We start from the raw sequence: 21,906 nt of genomic DNA on the forward strand, positions 1-21,906 counted from the left end.
AAATAGGGGCAGAGACATATAGTGGAGAGAGTTAGAGTGAGAGGGAGTTTGGACTTTTGGGATTTGTCCAATGCTCAAAACCCAAAACAATAGAGCTCGACCCAAAGGGCCAGAACCGAATATGGTCAACAAGTGTGCAACGCATTTACATTATTCACTATTCACTATCAAACTATCCACTATTCAATGCTGATCGTTTCTTGCATGCCGAATGCGAGCTTCAATAGGTAATACAATAAAAAAAAAAAACTGGCGGCTTATTTGGTAGGAAAATCCCCGCTAACCTCTAGCCATAGTTCTACAACTGGAACTGGAACGGGACTGCGACTGCCATTGGGATGGATTCGATGAGGTGAGGTGAGGTGAGGTGAGGGGCAGTTGGTAGTGCACTTGGTGGTGGATATTTTTTTGTCATGGACATCAAACAAGTGTCTCTCCATCGAGTTGGCAACGGAAGCGGCGCTTGAAACGTGTCGTTTGGTCAACTCATTTGCATATATATGTATATGTATATTTCTTTTCCTCCCTCCCCATTTCCATTTCTCATTTTCTATGGCAATTTTTCATTAGAGTAAGGAAAATGCATTTAAATTTCATTTCCATTTGACAGGTTTTTCACGTCTTCCATTCAAATGATTTAATTGAAAATACGCAAAGTGTTTGAAAAACTGTCTAAATAAATTTAAATATTGAAGATGTACAACTGACTTGACTGACGTGGGATAGAATGAGGGCTATTCGTATTTCGTATTCCTCTGATTGCTGGGAAAATTCAAGACGGAATTTTCTTACCCAAAAATTGTTTACTATTTTGGATTTCGTTACAGTCGAAAGCGCAGCTTTGCATATTCCGAGGGTTAGCCGAGTGGGTGCTATCAAATGTTCGACTAATTGGTTTGAAAATTTGTTATGAATTGCCTGAAAAGCAACAGGAAGACGCATAGATCAACCGTTCTCTTGAGATCTGTTTCCTTATGCGTATTTCTAGCTACGCTTCAGCGATCATTCTTAGTTGACAGGCGGAAAATTCTCACGGTTTAAACTACAACCAGTTGAAAATTGAAATCTAGAATAGTGATTAAAATACTTTAACTGTTTTATAATAATCAAAAAGAATAATGCATTTTATTAAACTTTTTGGAGCAGCTGAAAAGTAAACTAACCAAATTTCAAGACAGTTTTCATATCATACATCATCATTTTTGGCACCGTTCGACTTTCCAACAACCAGCCCCAATAATTATGACTTGCATCTTAACTAAACGACCTCAATGATAAAGACTTTAAAAATTGGTCAAGTACTTATTAAAATTATCATATCTGCCATTTATGAAAGATCACACAAAACTTCATTAATTATAGCAACGAAAGAGAAAAAGATAATTACAGGTCTAGATCGAAAGGTGCATTTACTTTCGGTTTTGAGAGGCGGCGCGTGCGACGAGCAAAGTAGAAAAAGAATAATAAAAAGATAAAGATATGGGCAGAACAAAGAAAAACAGAAACATATTTAACACCATTTGGTAAGCGCTGTCGCAATCGTTGGACATATTTGGAAGTGCGCCCAACTATAGAACCATATAAAGAAGCGTCACAGTCGTCCCGTCCCGTCTCGTCTTGTTTGTATCTTGGCCGTGAAGTCAATGATTAATGATGCTCGAGTTGAACTCGCTTCTGAAGTCGCGGCGCTCAATCGATCGATTGTTCTGCAAGCGTGCCTAATAGATGAACCTGGTCTAGAGGCCTCAACTTGATTCGAAAACGAATCTATAGTAATTTAGTCGCACTTTTGGCATGACTCAAGTCTGTGAGCTGTGCCCAAACACAGTGCGCCGTAAAAGGCAACTACCACACTATGTTTTTCTTTGCTTTTTTTGTGATTTAGTGGGCGTTTTTGTTTAATTGGCGTGGGCTGATCATTAATTCAGCTTAGCAAGACTCTTTTCTACTCAAATTCTCAGTGAGATCACGAAAATTTGTAGAGTTTAATTAAGGGCACGCGTGAGTTTTAGTATGAGGAAGTTTTGGTTCGCCAGAGGTCATTCTGTAGGCGATGAGAATATTGACGGACTGATGGACAAGTGAAATTTATTTTGTTAAACTATGATTAAAGCAATTATAATGCAATTACAACTATAAAACATGTCTGAAAGTTCCGCAATTCCGTGGATTTCACTTTTCCACAAAATTTCACAGATTTCCCATAGTTTAGCGACCTCTTCTATAATTTATACACGCAATCCAAGTGAAACTTGTACAAGTACATGACCAGAGTTCAGCATTTATTGCCATGATCTCACACACGATCATGTAGACGCTGTTCATGTTGATAGTGATGGTGATGGTGATGATGATGAACAATACAAGCGAGTCATCTAAATGATCCCATGATCTGCTTCTGCCACATACGTACTATGTGTACTCTTGTGATTCGAGACCCGGTTTGTATATTATAATATGCATAAACAATTGCGTATTATTTTAATTATTTTACATTTGTTCGCTCAATTTTATTTGGCAACGTTCTACGAAATCTTCTTCTTGATAAATTATCTTCCTCTTTTCTTCTGTTCGCGCAAAATGTGCTAAGTAAATGCTTGTTTTTGTACTTGGTTTTCTGGTTTGCCAACTAAATGTTTTTTCAAAAAGCTGCGCAGAGTGCACAAGCAACAAAAAAGAACAAAAAAAAAAACTAAATAAAATTTAAGCTTTAAAAGCAGCAACAACAAAGAAATAATTAAATAAACAAATGCAAAAAAACATATAAAAAATAAACTGTGTGGGGAGGTAATAAAGCAAGCAAGAATTATAATTTTCAAGGTACCGAATATTGAATACCCTTCCTCGCATTGCCTTAAGTAGCTAAATATTACTCATATCTACCCAATTTTTAAGACTTAACTGGTCAACTGATTTTATTAAATTAAAAAAAAATAAATGTCTCAATGCGTCACACATTCCGTGGTAATTTCATAACGTCTTTGTGAGGGTAAGCGAATAAAATAAAAGCTTTATTTAAAGTGTTGCTGCCTTTCAGTCATATCATCGTACGTAAATCTAAGATCCATTTCCATGTTAGAACGTCAGCGAAGCGTCAAGGTCTTTGAAAAGTCAACAAGCTGCAGGAAATTGGAGCACATTTCGTATATCGAGATACTGTGTGAAATCTTTGTTATATACGTTTATATACTTGCCCGATATTTGCCTAGACAGATATAGACGGCACCTACTATACATTATCTGACAGCAGTCGCATACTGTCATGCTTATCAGTACAGTTTTGGGTCGCTCGACTGAATATGAATGCGGATTTTTTTATTTAATTAACTATTTATGGAGCAGGCCAAGTGAATGAACGCTAATAAATGAAAAAAATACTATTTGTTTATACGCGCCTATGTTATCATAGCGAAGCGTCTTCGACCATTGCAAGTGGTGCAATCTCAGATCAAGAGCCGTACAATAATGGAATAGAATCTTATATACATACATATTGTTATATATGGAATATCTTAATGAGCTTGGCGAATGTCGTGAAATTCGCAATTTGCGATAGTGTATAAAGATTAATGGGGTCTGGGGAGGTCAGGTTGAAAATAGATGGTGACATAAGAGCAAGAAATAGCCAATGAAAGGCTGAGAATATCGAACAGGTAAAGTGTTAAACCTGATGAAATTATTTGAGACAATTTCGAAAAAAATTGTTATAGCTGTATAATGAAGAGGAATTACCGGATTCTCTCAATCTTGATTTCATTTATACTTAAATTTTTGGCAAGCTAAAGTGTATTATATTATAGCCGAATATACTAAGAATTATTAAATAAAGTTTATTATAGTGCAATGCAGTTCTATTTATAATTTATTCATGCGCAATCTTTTGCTTATTAATTCAATCTTTGACATCAGCTAGCAACCGTGCCGTTAAAGCTTGTTCCACGTCACTTTACAATCTATTTTTCCATATTTCATCATTCTCACCTAACACCAGTCAAGCCCTTTAATATAAGAAGGGTTCATCTATATAGTATATCTTGTAGTCTTATACATTTTACTGTTTGCCTTTGACGTCATTAGCTGACATTGATTGTCGCGTACTACCTGCAAAATATTTCAAGGTTTACGGCTATTGCCCGCATTGTGCGAGAATCGATAATTGCATGCTAAGTGCTACTGGAAGAAGCCAAAAAGTGAGTCAATGTTACACGGGTTGACAATCAGAGCAATTTCTACTATACACTCATTTAGTTGGTGAAGGGTATTTATTTTTGGTTCCTTTGTCAAATGAAAACTTTCGCTTTTTTCGGCCCTTTCACTTGATTTGCAATTCGACAAAAGCATGGCAAATTATCATTATCATTGTTATTGCGATTGGCTGATCAAAAAGCTCTTTTGACAAAATGTTGTCAAATCTCTGCCATTTGTTGGCCAAATTTTGACATAACAGCTCTCGGAACTGAGGAAGTGTCTGAGTGAAAGAAACTATGTCAAATTGCATTATAATTATCATTGTCTTTGGTTGCTGTTTCTCCCTTTGTTTTTTTTCGGGTTTTGTTGCCAAACTTTGGCATATGACACGCAAAGTGCCACTTTTTGATGGAGGTTTCCAAACAATATCTATAGACAATATATTTTTTGGACAACTCTTTCGGTATTAATATAGTTTTTTGCGCAAGGTCATCAACAGTTGATTTTACATTTTGGGTACAATTAAAAATTGCATAAATGAGCTTGAGACTTAATGAATACAACTTTTTTAGTTGAGTTTGTTTAAGACCAAATTATAAAATAAGTAGTTAATGAAAACTATGTTAAGTGTCGATTTCAGGGCTACCAGCTCTTATGCGATGTAACCTAATGACATTAGAGGGGTCTTTCGAGTTATGAGTAGTAAATTTTAAACGATATTAAACGAAAAAGTTCACACTCTAGTGGAGTTAAAGGTAAAGCTTCGTTTTGAATTATATAAAAGATAATAAAAGTTGTCAGATGCATATAGATGCAATTACTTAAAACTTAAACACAATTGGGTCAGTTTATATATGGAGTATTCCTGGAGAGTTCAATCACAGAGCGGACTTAACATTAAAAGCTTGACTAATGTGTGTTGTTGTTTAAGCTGTAATCCGTCTAAGTACGCATTAAGCTCAGCAGGTCGCATTTACATCGACACTGTACCTCACCTGATTTGCGTTTCTCGCGATCCGGCACCACTAAGCTTTTGGCGCGTTTTACTCTCAGAGAGCGACGTCGAATGGACCGCAGGAAAGCTTCTGGCATCCTCGAGAAGCGTTGTGGTGTCTCTGGAGCTTTGGTGCGCTCCGGCAGAAAGAAGTTTTTAACAGCTAGCATGGTGATGATGATGATGATAATCACTAACGAATCGCTTTGCGCCTTCTCTTTTTTTGCCTCCTTCCTACACTTTAATGTTGTTATTGCACGTGTTGGCAATGAAAAACTGTTTGCAGCTCTAGCTGTTGCTATTTTTACTTTGTGTCTGTTTTTGTTTTGCAAGTGATTTTATTTTTGTGTAATCCTTTTCGTTGTTTGTTGTTCTTTTACTTGCTGCTATGCACTTATTTATTTATTTTGCTTTGCACTTATTGGCTTCCTCGGCAACATTCTTGCAACTTGTTTGGCTTTGTTTTGCATTTTAAAATTTTGTTTATGACTAATGTCGGTTTTTTGTTGAATCCATTTGATTGTTGCTATTGTTTAGTCACTTTGCTTTGTATATCTGGCGCAGCCAAAATTTTATATGCAAATGGTAAGTATTTTTATAGCTGACGACATTGGTGCGTGGCTTTGCCAATATATTATTTTATTGATGTCAATATTTTGATTGCCAAAAGAAAAAAAAACTTGAGTTAACCCGTCCAAAATTACGCGAAATGTACGCGATACGCTAAACCGAGAAGCGGCAAAAAATAAAACAGCGTCATACGTCTACACTGTACGCTGGTTGAAACCGAACTGTTGGGAAGTTTTAGCAGAGCACACATAAAAGCGGCAGCAACAGCTCTCTCTGCAAACCGGTGTCTGTTAATACGGGCAGAAGGTAAATTTTACAGAGCGCCTTTACCTCTTGCATTTCCAAGCGCTGCTAGCGTTGTGAGAGCCGGCTTGTGTACTTTAACAGATGGATGTTATACACAGCTCGGATGTCATGTAAACACAACAAACCAACTGGACAGCAGCTGTGTTAGTTTAGCACGTGCTGTTAACAGCTGCAATTGACCCAAAGGACAGGTAAGACCAATATCAAGAACATAAGGAATGTTTTCTTTTTTTATATATACTCAAATATAATATTTTTTGATCTTCTGCTTTAAGCTCGTAATTTTATATGGGAACTTCCGTCGCATTTATGGCGGAAGCGGTGCCGAATTGCAACTGCTGATACTCTGAGTAGTCTGGGGATTTTTCTTAAAACGCAGTTATCCGAGGAATTTCATACTGCGGCTGATTCATTGAAAGCCAATAATAAATTATACATTTTTATAAACTTTTTATCAACTGCACACAAAAGTGACGGATGCCTATGCGGCTGATAAGCGTAACAACAGTCGCAACAGGCTGCCTAACAGAACACTGTTAAAATTTCCCTTCTCACTTGTGGCTATTGAGAGCCAGAGAAGAGAGAGCGTAGCGAGAAGGAGTGGTGATGAGACTGCGTCAGTAAAGCATACGGAAATCAAAATGCAATAATAAACATTTGTTGCCGTTGCTGCGGTTGTTGTTTTTGTTGTAGAGAGGTAATAATCAACTGGCTGCTGTGATGATGATAATAATAATGATAATATGCCATGGATGTGGGGGAAACCGAACCCTGCTGCATGTCTGCAGCATTTGTGGTTGTCGTTGTTAGTCGGGGTTTCGGTTAGTGGGCCGCTTGGGAGCAACCTCAACTGTTGTTGCTGTTGCTGCTGCTGTTGTTTTGGTTTTTGCATTTTATTTGTGCAATGCAAAAATTCACTTCCTATAGAGACGAACAAATATGAACGGACACAGCCGCGAGTCGAACATGTGCCATTATATATTACTATGAACAACAATAATTTGTCGCTCGTTATTGTTGTTGTTGTTTCGGCTTGTTAACGAGATTTATGCAATGCTGAGATAATTTACGAAAGTCTATTGAGGAAAATATATGGCGGAAAAAGGCGTCAAATACCGCATTAATTGAAAATTGATTTTCAAAAGTTATGTGCAGCTTACGTAGGGCGACAGTTTCGGTATTGTATAAGCCCAAAGATAAATGTTAGAATTATATTACCGCGAGCCTATAGATAACCTTATCTTTACAGCTAAGATAATTATTCAGGAAATACTAGTTAAAAAAGATTCTTACATTTTAACGTAAAGTGAACTAATTTTTTTATAATGAGGTTGTAAATTTTGATTTTTATTTAACCTTACTAAAAATAGTAACACATTTGACTGCGTTATAATGGGTTGCTAGATCAACAGAAATATAACTGTTACATATGTTTAAGAAACATTTAATATAGCATCCTTTAAATAAATTTCAAATTTCTGCTTTATATGGTGTACATAATTGATATAAAAACAGATTTCGCAACATAAATATGTATATACTTTTTTAATAAACTTATGTATTTCAAGTTCAGCTGTTAATTAAACTTTCGTTTACTTTATAAGTTGTTATATCAAGGGATCTCACAATCTTTATAAATAGAGATTTTTTGTGGACAATAGGAATGACTTTATAAACTTATCGTAAAATGAGTTCTTATCACTTATCTAACTTTAATGTGTAGAGCGACTCATTTGGGGTTTCATAATAAATGCAAATCTAGAGATGACTGTAAATTCAGTTGAGATTACAAAACGCGATAAACGCGCAAAATACTATGGAGAGCAATCGGATCGTATGCGACACGTGAACTGCATTATGTGCTCGATAATTTGATACGCTCGCCACACTTATCGAGGCCACACGACGCACCAGACGCGTCACGACCACGAACACGAGACGAGACGGAACGAGACGGAATGAGACGAGACGAGACCATCCCAAGCAGGGACACACTTTGCGACTTAATTAGACGACATCGTTTGAAGACAGAGAAGGAGTTTGGGAGAGGAGAGAGCGAAAACGAGAGCGACTGAAGTCACACGCGAATTTGCAATGGAACTTGAAAATTGTCACTAGTTGTCGTTTCATAGTTTCATAGTTTTGATATTTCAGTGTCGAGGGTGGTTTGGATGGGTATCCCCCTTGGAAAATTAGTTGTGGAAAACAACAACACTCGGGTGTGGCTACCGTTCATTTCGTTTTTATAGAATTTTAATGGAATTTCTAATCAACCTGCAGCAGACGAAACACAGCAACTTTAAGGGAGCGCCGACACTTCCCGCTCCCGCTCAAGACTTGCCCAGATTTGGCCAGACAAATGTTGCACATTGTGTTATAAATGAGATGACTTTGGGGTTGCAATGTGGGTGGTTGTTGTTTGCCACGCAACACCCACACACACACACCCAGCGGGGGCGGCGAGCGCGGGGAGCATGTGCGACACTTTCCCTTTTTCAATTGAGCTACTACAAGCACTTCACAGTCGCTGGGTTTTCCACAGAAATCATCGTGACCAAAATAAAAGAAACTTAAATGACGTTCATAAAAATTGCTGTGCTTTTTAAGGGTTAAAAGCTCAAGTGCCGCTAGAACTAACAGTGATGCAGCCCACCCTCGTTTGCGGCTAATTACGTGAGCTACTTGACTTGAGGGTGCGCTCGATACTCGCTACTCGACTCTCCTTGACTCTCCTACCCCCCACCCCTAGCAACTCCCCTAGCAATTTTAATTGCATGTCTATATGTGTGTGTGTGTATGTTTAACAAATTAGGCTTCCCTTGAGCTTTGGTCACTTAATACTAGAAGGCGTTGCCTAACCACCAAAAGTTGTAACCACCACAAACAAAAACCCACCCACCCATCGCATCCCTTCCCATCCCTTGGTCACTTGATACTTTTGTATCAAATGCATGTCGTTTCCCCGCCCGCCTTTTGCATTTGTTCCCCTCGCACAATTTCCGCAACTGTTGCTCAAATATTTGCAAGCTTTATTAGTTCATCATTTGACTTTAACACTCTCAAATTTACTCGCTCACTCTCAGTCAATTTCTCTGTTTCTGGCAACCGCAATTTGTCATATTCTTTTTACTGGGGGATGAACTCTATAACTTAACTGTAGGACAAGCAATTTCATTTGATTTAGTTGCCCAGTATGTAAGCGGAAATTGAAAACTTGGTAAGGTGTTTCCGAGCGGGCGGTGAAAACAATTGAAGAGTCCGACAAGCGTACGCCTCATTTGTATTAACATCTAGCGGAGAAAGTTTTACGGGTCAGTCCGAACATTGCATAGAACACGGTGAATGAGTGTATTCAAATATTCATCACACATGTCTCTGCTGCGTTGTGCGGAAACACAGATGATTCATGAGCTGTTCCAAAATCGCACTTGATGATTATTCATGGTATTTATAATGGTGAGCGAACTGTAAACAGACTCTCTTCATTTAAACCCAGCGAATAATTTTGCCTTACGTATCTGGGTTTTCCGAGAAAAACTTGAAAACTGCTTGAACTGTCATTAAAATAAATATGCAAAGACAATTTAATTTATCGTGCAGATTTGCGTAGAACGGAAAATAGTTCAACTGATGCCCTAGATACTTGTGTGAATATCAATTCAATCAATCAATGTCAAAATATGGATTTCCAATAAACATAAGTTGTATCTGTTAAATGTAAATACACACTTCTTAAGCCTAAAACTAGATATTTAAAGTTAATTCTTTAATTATTTATCAACTTTCATGTTAGAATTTCCCTTTCAGTTCTCTCATTTTTTAAACAGAATTTTAAATCAGATCAGCTTCTGAATATGATTGCATCTTAAAACACTTCTTACACATAATAAATATTTGCATATCAAATAAAACAGTCCATTTAATTTTTAGTTTTACATTCATAATTCCATGGCTTAAATAGAGCAGCAACATAATCGCATTCTTACGCAGATATGACGGCAACAAAACGGATTCCACTAGAAACCAATTTCGAGCTCATTCAATTCGATGCGATTCATGAGCTCAACCAACTAATTTAATATTCATAATTTTGTAATTTCCATAACATGGAGAGTTCGAGTCATCATTTTCGGTGCCATATTCACCCCAATCCTCAATTACAAGCGCATTAGTTCTCACGCCCAAATGGGATTAAATCTTATGGGGCAAGGCAACCCTTTCTTTGGGTTTGCCATAATTAATAATTCATAATTCGCAAAAATCTAAAAACGGCAACGATGAAAATTGCAACTTAAATTTTCGATGGACCTAGCAAAATGCATAAAATATTACATGGGACATTTATTCGCTAATTTGTTTTAATGAAGCGTAAAACGCTCCGAGAAACATGAACAACTTAAAATCCATGAAATTGGACAGCGTAAAGGGCGAAAGAGTTTGCAAAAAAAAATAAAAAGAAAGAATGTAAGGAGAAAGGCCAAAGACAAGACTGAGTCGATTTGCAGAATGTGCAACAATGAGAGTTGACATAATTATTAGAGGTAAGTCAAGGCAGAGGGGCGCGGGGATGGCGACAAGTCAAACCCCTCGACTCGTATGAACTTTGCGGAAAATGGTCGATGTTTCTCTTGCTTAATCAACGCTTTGCTATACTCTGTAACTAATGATCGAATGGGGTAGATATTTATATACATAACATGTATTCCTGACAGTAAATGTACTTGAATCAAATTAAATTTTTAAATATTATAGAGGAGGTATTACCCTGAACTATACTTAAAAGTATTGATTTTTTGAATAGAAGTTCTAAAATCAACATATATTATATATATTCCAATTTACGAGGCACCTGCTAGTCCATCATTATCTTCCACACAATTATTACTCGCTTTTATTTTCTGCATTTTGCACTTTAAACGCAAATTGAGTTGATTAATTGAAATGTGTAGACTCTGGGGATGCGTAGGAGCGACAGCGGGGAATTGGAGAGTTAGGATCTGGGCACGGGGAGGGGAACACTGAGGATGGGAGAAGGGCCAATTGCGTGGCCAAAGGGCAAAATTGCAGACGGCAGAAAATCAATAATTTTAATGGGACCCCAGCCCGCATTTGCTCCCCACTCTTGTGCATACATTTATGTGTATGTATATGTGTCTGCTTGTCAATGCAAATATGTTAAGTACCGAGTACGACAAACTCCCCAAAAATGTGGAGCACATCTTCCTCGCTCTCACTCTCCCTGTCTGTGACAGCTCCAACTTTGAGGGAGGTTGTTGGTGCCTCGAGCGTATTTGGTGCGGCAGTCAAATTGGATTTAATTTTCAAAAGAGGCTACAGTAAAAAGATAAAATGAAGTTGTCTCAGGGGAATGCGATGCTCAAATACCCTAACATAAATAATTGTGCATAAGAATGTGGAAAACACAAATTCAATTTGCACCTATAAAGGAAATCAAAAGGTATTTCTCAAGGCAAAAGAGTTTATCACAGTCCTCAGATTTTTAAAAGTGTTTGTTTTAGGAACACCAACAATTTGTTTTATGAGAAAATTATAAAAAGTTAAATAAATTTGAGATTCTTCAAGTTTCAAATATATATTTACATTTAATATTCAATTATATCCCAAATAATTACATATGAAGCCCTTAGGCATCTTTCATATCATACTGATGAGAACTGAAATATTAAAAGAGTACAAGCTGTGACGTTAAATACAATTTGCTTTTAGATGCAGCAGCCGACGATGAAAATCGCTGGCAAGTCAAAAAATATAAGAAAACGAAGGAAAACAAATTAAAGTAAAATTATGATGACGAGTATTTAAAATGAAACAATTAAATTATATATATTCTCGCTCGCAATTATTCGGATACGCAAAGCCAAGAGCACAGCTGACGCAAATTCTATCTATAAATTGCCCCCACAGGGTCAGTGGGTGAGAGCACGGGGGGCAGCAAGCGGGGTGAGGAAGATGATGGGGAGCCGAATTGCAGCTTGTTTTTCACTTGAATTTTTTTGCTTATTTGTGTTTATTTATTTGTCTTATGCTTTTCGTGTTTTCCTCTCTCTCTCTCTCTCTCACTCTTTCTCTTTCTCGTTTTTAGTACTTAAATAACAGAGCACAATTGTGGCGTTACAAAATATTCTGGATTATTGCCGATAGATTTATGGTCCATTCGAGTATCTCAATTGGAATTGTGAAATTATGCAATAAGCGATAGATGACATATCATATCGGGGGCTGCTATAATTAGATCGAAGCAATTTCCAGCGATAATCGAGTTAAGCCAATTGAATATTCTGTTTCCATTGAGCATCGATCTGCATTGATCAATTTGAATTGTATCAATCTAGTTCTAGTCGAAAAAACATCATTCAGGTCAACTCGTTTAGCTGCTGCCGTCATTCAGTCCCTTTCACTTTCACTACAGAATGTTGTAATTAATATTTCAACATTTTTTCACTTTTTTAGGGATGATTCCACAGATCATAGGCACGCTCGAGTAATTTTTCTTTAGCACGCAAGGTCAGAGTTCAAATTAGAAATAAGTAGAGGCAAAAAAAAAAAAGAGAAAATGAAATACATGAAATATAAATGTTGCAATTTTTGCATTCTTTTCATCCCATTTTTAACAAAGGGTGGAACTGCAAATCTTCTCTGCGATTCTTAGGGTTTCGCTTCTTTCTTTAAATGCCGTGCAAAATGTAATATTGATCAAAAGCGATTTTGACATTTTTTTTGCGCAATTTTTTAAGACATTTTATGTGGTGTTGTGCCTTTGGTGTGACGGTTTTATGATCGCATTACCCAAGATTATCAGCATCAACTTCGCATATTCCTTGTTCCCAGGGCATTTGATGCGCCTGTCATTTAATAATTTCGCAAGAATTTATGTAAGTGCAACTTTATGGCATGTAGCATAATTCGTTGTGCCAAATTGTATGAAGTGAATGGAACCAAAGAGTTGCCCACATTCATGAGTTAATGGCGCAATCGAAAGTGTGTGACTTATTGATACCCTAGAATTTACTAAACTAAAAATAGTATATTTAATATTCCAAAATTTAAAAGACAATCTTTTTACTAAGTATAAGTGTATTTAAAACCCCAGAAAAACCAGCAATCGCTTCACAAATGTTTAGCAATATTTTGAGCTCATGTTTGAGTCAGCGTTTAATTATGATATCAGCCACAACTAAGCGATCAATTAAATGCGCAAATAATATATTATTTATACTTAGTCATTCGATGAGCAACGGTTGATGTAATCATGCTTACCTGCAATGAAATAAAAAAAGAGAAGAGAAAGGAAAAGTTAGAGACACTCAAGGCAGGTGAAGAAGAATTAACAGATCATGATTAAACAGAATTTTAAGATAAATTTAACCTACTTAAAATGTATTCCACATAATGCGGCATTATAAAGTGACTTTGTGTGATTAATTGCGACTGTAGCTGAACACAAATGAATATCCAACAGTTTTAAACGAAAATCAAATATATCACGGAAAATATACCCCAACAAATTTGCCCATGTCGAGACCTAAATCAACACGAAAATTGCAAACAAATTGCAAGAAAATTGCGATATTTCATGTGAAAGTCGAACGAAACTGAAATTTTTGGCCTCAAGATCGAACGAAATTTGTTTGCCAAATCAATCAATTGGCCAAAAGAGAAGAAAGAAATGCGAGCAGGGTAAAAGTAGAAGCGAAAGAACGGTTCTCTCCCTGATCTTGCGGCATTTTTCAATGTCAAGTTACTCAGTTCGTGTGCGGATATTTGACATTAATCTTGCGACCAGTCCAAGGATTTCACGCAACGCTAACGCATTAGATTGCCCAGAACCCCCCTCGCCATCACCTGATAAGGATATGCGATACGGGCATAGAAATTATATCAAACATTCTATTTTCTATTTTTGTAAAACTCACCCCCACTCTACGACGATTATGATCATGCCAGTGCTACTGGAGAGGCATTTGCAGGACACGTGACGCGTGTCCTCGGCACATTCTAACCTGTAATTGTGGTTTTGCCAAAGACAAATCGTTGGAAATTAACTAATTATATTAGCGGCAGCAGCAAACTGGCTTCAGTTGCTCTCCCCCACCACAAAGGCATAATTAAAATAATTGAAATTGAAAAAAAGGACGACGGCCAAAAAAAAAAGACAATTAAACAATCAAATTTATACGGCATTAAAAAACGCAGCAACAGCAACAACGACAACAATTCGCAGGACGAACTGTCAGTGCTAACCGAGGAGGACAATAGAGTTCTGGGTTCCAGATAAGCCAGTCAAACGGGTTGCCATTATGCTAACCCATTCAAGGATAACCCCCGCGCGAATTCGGTATTTAATACGCTATCCTATAAAGTGAGGTAGCTTCGCTATGTTGTGAAATACAGTTAAGTACATAGATAGGTGTATAAATATATATAATAAAGATACACATGTATGGATTAAAATTGATTTATATGGTAGTTACAAATGTATAGATAGATATATACGTAGATATTCATTCCAATAATTCTCTAGCATAAAGTGTCCTTCTATATACTTAAAACTAACTTATATCAAGTAATATACATATGTTTTTTTAAAAATCAACCTTTTGACAAATTTGGAGATATTGATAAGTAAATAATCATAGCTGTACCCATAGAAAATATATTTAAAGATAATACTATACTTGATATTATACTTAAGTATATGGATGTCTGTAAAAATCTAAAGATGACTTTAAATTTATGTCAAAATCTTTCCAATAAAGAAGAAAAGAACAATTAAAGAAACATGTGTATCAAGTTGTAGATATATCGATGTACGTTTTAATAGCTATGAAATCATATATACACTCCCTTTTAGGGTATACACTATTCTATTTTCTGTTTCAATGCTTTCACTCAGTTTGTGATTTGCTTGATGGACAGATATACAATGCATGTCCTGCAGCAGGACATAGTCGACGCGCGTCGCGACTCATTTCATTAGCAGTGCAAAGCAAATAATATGCAACTGACTGCAGGACTCGCCCGAGTTGCTCAAGTGTGCTCATTAGTTGGCCTGCAAGCTGAAAGGGGTAGGAGGTTAGGGGTTGGGGTAGCAATAGAGCTAGCTGGTGCCATGTCAAAAAGGGGTTGGCCCACTGGCTGCTCAGCTAGTTCGTTAGAAATTACGAATGCAGCTCGCGTTCTTTTTGGCCAGAGCATCGCCTCGGGATGTGCTGCCCCCGTCCACTTTCGCTTCCCCTAACTCTGTCCATCCATCTGATAATACAAAGCTCATATCTTGATGTTATGAAATTTTATGAAAAAAAAAAACATTTAGCGGCCACACAACTCTAGTTGCTAAGCAGGCAAAAAAGAACGAAAAGCAGGGCAGCATCCGATGTCCAGGTTGAGGTCCATTTTCCATTTAGCATTTCCCTTTTGCCACTTCCCACTCCCCACTATCGCTCTCTCTCGTACATGTTTGCATAAACGGCCCCTACTTCAAAGTGCTGCTGATGTTGTTGTTATGGGTGGTTCAACTGCTCGGTGGATGCTTCAGTGGGTTTTTGTTAGACACTCGTATTTTTATTTGGGTTGGCCAGCTGCTGGATTAAAGCATCGCATCATTGTGATATGATGTGTGATGTGATGTGTCGGGGCAAGTGATGAAAAAAGTTGTTAGCTATCGCTATCATGGTTAGCTCATGTTTTGGTTATTACAGCTGCTGCTGACCATACACACTGCACCACATAACCTTTCCCTTTCCCATTTCCATTCCCGTTCCCGTTGCCTTCCCCCGACTTCAGCCACGTGCTGATGGTGTAGTCAAATGGAAAGCCAACTAATTGTCTGAGTGCTCGGAACACTGCGAATGCTTGGTGTAGTTATAATAATAATGGCGAACCCTCAATGTGATAATACATATGCTAATGCCGGGATCATCTCGACATACTATCAAAATATGCTCTACTTATATTTTATGCAGCTATAATATGGAACTCATGATGCACTCTATGAAACTTAAATGCTTAGAATTTAATCCGTGGGTAGAATCATAAGATACAATACAAAGTGACGAATTGTATATGAGGATTATATTCTTATTGTTATTATTATTGTATTGTATTATTATTATTATTATTACTAGATACGTGTGGTATTCTATACATTTAAAGCAAATTCTTATCGATAATATATTCAGTTTAAACAATATTAAATTATAACACTCCATCGAACAAGCCTTAAGTCAAAGGCTGCTTTTAATGACATTTACTACAAGTATTGGATTATGATGTTATTTAGGTAAATACATTTTTTATATTTCAGTATTTTAGAGATATATTTATTTGGTATATTTTAAAGTTAATACCGCTTTCATATTGTTTTGTTTGCATTACAATTAAGTAGGGAATTTTTCATAGCCGAGTTCGCCTAGAGAGAGAATACCATAATTATTATGAAAGCATATGAAATTTAATCCGGAACATAAATCATATTTAAAGGAATTGCTATATTTTTTATATTAGATATTTCTTAAGCTCCACTCATTCGTAATCCCCTTTAAAGAACAAATAAATAGAACTCAAGTCCCTCTCTTATTACGCATTCGTTATGCCCGCGATAGCGATTAAAATAATTTCTATATAGACGAAGCTGTCAAATGACATATTGACAAATGACATTAGGCTTGATAGCCATTAAGTGCAGCCGCCGACACTCAACGGTCAGTTGAGACATCAATCAAACTAGGGTAGTATGAAATGCTATATAAAAAAAGAGTTCCCCTCCCTTCTTACCCTGTCGATCGTTGCACTGCGAAGGGTTCGCGTGAGCAACGAGACAAAAAAAAATATAAATAAAACGGAAAGCTTAAAAAGTCGAATGCAACGCGACAACAAGGAAGGATTTCAGCAGTTGACCGCTGGTCAAATGGTAGCAGGAAGCAAGTCAGAGGAGGGGGAGGGAGGAGAGCAGTGAGATCGCTGTTGCAACCCTAAAAGTGTACTAAGTGCACGGGCATTTAAACTGTCTGCGCCTGCGCGTCGCTAGATCGCCAAATCCTGCCGCAGGATACGTGAGCGGGTCAGCGTTATGTGGGGTGGTGGTCGAGGGAGGGGGAGGGGGAGGGGTGGTAGTTCATTAAAATGCGAGCGTTGTAATGAGCAAAATGCACTGTAATGAAATTAAAGTGAACACGCGACATGCGTCAGAGGCAGAAGCAGACAGACTGCCCGCTGGTTGCATGCAACATCCACCATCCCTGCAACAGCAACGTCAAGTGCCGCGCTATTTTGTTGCACCTTGACTTTTATTATTAATTTTTTTCCTCTTTTGCCTTTCTGCATTCATTTTTTTTGCATAGCCCGCATAATTGGCAAATTTGCGCATTGAAGAAGTGTTCCAGTAAATGAAAGCGCACTCATTAGTTCGAGTTTGTTTAGCGAGCACAAAGCGCGATTCGTGCTATGCCAAAAGTATAACACAATGAAGAAAAAGTATGCGAATCTGCTCGACTAGCAGAGACCCTGTAAAAATACATTTTTAGAGTATTCAAAGAAGCTTTTATAGAACGTTTTGAGACTAAGAATTATCGTAAAATATTTTAGAATTTATATTCTGAGTTGAAGTAACATACATTTAATTGTTGAAATAAAACTATATAATAAATTTGTTATAGCTAGCTGTGTTAGTTTCTAGGATCAAAACTTGAATATATTTTATGTTCCCAACATCAACATCAACATCACCTTCAGAAACATATATTCGTAATTGGTGTATATTAACTGCATTAAAAGATTTTTTAATTTTCGGTCATTTAAATTAAAGTTAATTAATTTTTCTCACCAAATTAAAATCTATAAATGTTAAAGAATATGTCATAAAATTTTCAATTGACAATTTCCAAAACTTTGAAATAGATGGTTTTGCTGCATAATTAGCCCTAAAGCTATTTCTGAGTTAGGATACTCCACTCAGCTAAACTTGTATCGGAATACTTAAATCATACTCTTATATACCCCATAGTGCAATAGTTTTCCTTTTGTTTGTAATGTTTATGCATTACAGGGTGTGGAAACAGGATGCTACGTGCCTGCGTCATAAGGATGTGGGCTTTAGCCTGTGGAATGTATGCAGAGCATATCAAAATTATGACAAGCTTAGAACAATCAAAGTGTCAAATAAATATGTCAAATATGCACAGCGATTGCCACTAATCTGTCAACAAAGGTGAGAGTTCCGAAGCTGCTGCTGCTTCTGCTGTTGCTTTGTCGCATATCCTGTTTCCTGTTTTGGTCATTACAACGCCAAGGGGTTGTTGCAACACCAGACAAACTCATTCACTGACTGAATGGCTCGCTGGCTGGCTGGCTGGCTGGCTGGCTGACTGACTGACTTACTGACCGCTCGTCAGCCCCTGGGCCGGCTGTCATAATTAAAATATGACGCGTGTCCATGTCTCGTGCAAGCCGAAACAATTGCACTCGGAGCAGCGGGTAGCTGGACGGACAGAGCGTGCTGCATGCCGCACGGTAGGCGGCAGCTTCGGTAGTTGCCACCATTCGACACGCAAAGCATTCCACACCAGGCCAAGTCTGGTGTGGCCAGCTGAATGGCCATGGCGTCGTCCTTCTGCCAGGACATGTGCCTCAACTTAAGGGCCAAAACTTCAGCGTGTTAAATGTGCATGCATAGATGATCCTGTCCACAGATATATGCATGTGTTTGTATCCATTGCATAGAGGCTAAAGCGGTCATTGTCCTGGCTAGAGCCAGTACGATTGCAGCTAATTGTTTGGCATTTGCCAATTATACAGTTCCTCCAAGGAAATTAACTCAAATCACGTGAATAGTAGCAAAGAATGGCTGGAAAATGCCTGAAAATGTTCTCTATGAATGGCTTAGACTAATTTAGATATTCACAAAGGTCGTAATTGGATCAATTACAAGCATACCAACTGAAAAGTAGAACAATTTAAATATGAAAATGTCAGGCTATGATGGTATTTATTCCAATCAATTTGCTATTGTTATCACATGCTTTATGACGGTGTATAGTTTTTACGTTATGATTTTTTTTATATTGAAGCCTAAAGAATATTTATAAATATTTTTAAAGTTTGCGCAGTCTGATCAACACAGACTGATTTTAAAAAAAATCGTAAACATTTAAGATAAATAAAATAAAAATCGGAATTAAGTCAAGAGAATAAATATTGAAGCCTAAACAATAATAAAATTAAAGTGAAATATGACATGTAATATTCCGAAACTTTTCACATCATATTTGCGAGATATTTATCAAAAGAAATATATGCCTGAATTTTCCAAAAACTGTTTTTCAATAAAAGTGTGCAAAATATATATACCTTACATTATGTAGATATTTGATACAATTATCTAAACTATTTGTAACACTCGATTCCGCTTATAAGGCATAAGATGTATTTCCATCCTTCTCCACTGCCCATTTAACCCATCTTTTGTGTCATATTATCTCCTTCGATTGGCCACAGTCCATAAAAAGTTTAATTGTTATTTTCACGGATCATTTTGTATGTCCTGATCAATAAGAGAACGAATCGTCTCAGATATCAACTAATTCAATGCAACAGCTGTGATGCGAATGGATAAATATCTTCAACATTTCATAGAAGAAATATTTAAGAATATTTCGTGGCAGCTCGTTAACCTTATCCGCCCCAAATTGAGGGTGTGACTGAAAGGAAAAAGAAATAATAAAAACGAGAGAAGCCGATTCATTTAAGCTAATTTGTCTGACGTCGGGATGTGACAAGGATTGAGGGAGTTGAGAGGGAGCTGAAAGGCAGATGAGGAGCAGTTGCCATTGTCAGATGCATTCAATGGGACGACAGCTTTGCGAAAACAAACCGCCGACCCACTTTCTTATACAATGCTAGCCCATTGCATGGCAGGACATTCAGGACATTGAGGACACACAGTAAATGTAACACTGCAGGCGCATCAATGTAGAGCAAAACTCATTTAGAGTAGCTGCTGTTGCTATTGCTGATGTTGACTGTCTGTCGCTGTTATCCTTTTAATGCAGAACGAAGCGAAGCCTATTTCAGGATAGCACAGGACATACATGAAATGATGCGCAAACAAGCAAGCAAGCAAGCAGCACATGCAATTTCTCATTTGACGTCGACGACAACATTTCATCAAAGTAGGTTGAAAACAACATTTCCAAGGAACACAAAAGTTGTGTTGATAGATTGCCGGAGGCATTTTGGGATGAGAAGGGGCGCTCTCGCTACCAGGATTCAGGACTCGAGAGGCAATATCTGTATGTGCCTCTGTGTGTGTGTGTGTGTGTGTGTGTGTGTGTGTGTGTGCAGGTGTTGGCCTCATTGCCAAATCCTTTTAGCTCTGGCAAAAACCAAAAACGTTGACAGCCAACTAATTACTTGCGAAAGCAGTGCTAAAGGGATTTCTGCACAACTCAAACTCTGGCTCAACAATCGCCCAAAAAAATAGCCACCACAGGACCGGAATTTCCAGCAAGTCAATGAATGACAGTTGACATGTTAGATGTTGTATAAGGTCCGGCAGGTAGTCGCCCAACAATAAATCCTGCAACTGAACTGACATTCTGTCACTGTCAACCAACAAACGAAAAACAAAAAATCAAAACCAAAAACAAACACCACTGAAAGAAGCGCAAAAATTCCATCAGGTTGTGTGAAGATTTCGCAAGGATTCTGTGAGGATTACTGTGCCCAGAGGCAGGGCTAAAGCGGTTAGCAGTAGCATTGATAGCAAAAGTTGTAATGATTCACCTTTAACCGTAATTTATAAAAGTAAATCTATACAGATTATTAATATTACTATTAATTTAGAATAACGTCAACTTGTCTGAATAAAAGTTTTAGTGATAAACTGCTCTCTAACATTTAAAACTGTTTTAATAAAACTATCTCATGAATTATAACAATAAATAAAAATATATTTATATATATGTATATACCATTAAAATGTTTCTTATTTACAATTCTTTTTGATTTCCACACGAAAGATTATCACATAGATTTGTATTCTATGAATAGTTTAAATCCGATGCTGATAAACTCAAATCTTGAAAGATTTCTTATTCAATAAATTTCTGTAATTGACTTATTTATAATTCGAATGGAATCATATAATATTTTACGGTTTTCATCGACATGCTTAAACAAATGTTGCGTTTATAATTTCAATAACTCCTTTGCAGCATTGGGATCCTCTTTGGCAAAGCCAAAATCCTCTAATAACGGTTACAAACAAACTCGCAAACTATTCACACACACGCACACTCAGAATCCAATCCCAGCCAATCCAAAACTAAACAAAATGAAATCCTTTAAGGAGACCCCAAAGAACAACAATTTGGGAAATGCCAGGTTGAAGAGAGGATAGAAGTTGAAAACCAGAAATTGCAAGATATAGGCTACTTTCGTGTCGAAGAAAAAGACAAATACCGAACGAAAATAGTTAATCCTTTCACTGCATAAAATTGCAAAGGATGCCGAAAAGGATGCCTTTGGCCGGAACAAGCCTGCGAATTTGTCAAAGAGTTGTGCAAACAACGCAGCAAAGAGGAAAAAGAATACACAAAAAAAAAAAACAGAGCAACAACAAATCGAATGCAATCAAAATTAAAGCGCTTTAGCTGTGACAACAGCCGGGCCAAAACAATCGGGAGTAGACGAGGGATACCGAGGGTGAGGGAGAGCAAGGACACAGGCAATCCTTAAAGGATTTTTTTTTTATTTTTCGCACAAAGGGCATAGCCCCTTGTGTCGGGTCCAATGTCCTTCCGACAATTTAAGCGAATTAAATCAAAAGTTTT

The 21,906-nt window shown here is 37.3% G+C and overlaps 1 protein-coding gene across 2 annotated transcripts in view; it reads right to left on the reverse strand.

Annotated features, from left to right (window-relative positions):
- The window catches only part of LOC132798937 (centaurin-gamma-1A), a 60,082-nt gene that overhangs the window by 16,209 nt on the left and 21,967 nt on the right, over positions 1–21,906 (reverse strand). Inside the window, exon 1 of one of the 2 annotated variants that reach the window (XM_060810970.1) lies at positions 5,184–5,973. The exons of the other annotated variant lie outside the window; for it this stretch is intronic. Coding sequence (XP_060666953.1) covers positions 5,184–5,352 — 169 coding nt within the window. The 5' untranslated portion in view covers positions 5,353–5,973. Of the gene's footprint in view, positions 1–5,183; positions 5,974–21,906 lie in introns of those variants that run through there. 2 annotated transcript variants of the gene reach the window in all.

This window comes from Drosophila nasuta, chromosome 2L (assembly GCF_023558535.2).
Source record: "Drosophila nasuta strain 15112-1781.00 chromosome 2L, ASM2355853v1, whole genome shotgun sequence".
Classification (NCBI taxonomy): domain Eukaryota; kingdom Metazoa; phylum Arthropoda; class Insecta; order Diptera; family Drosophilidae; genus Drosophila; species Drosophila nasuta.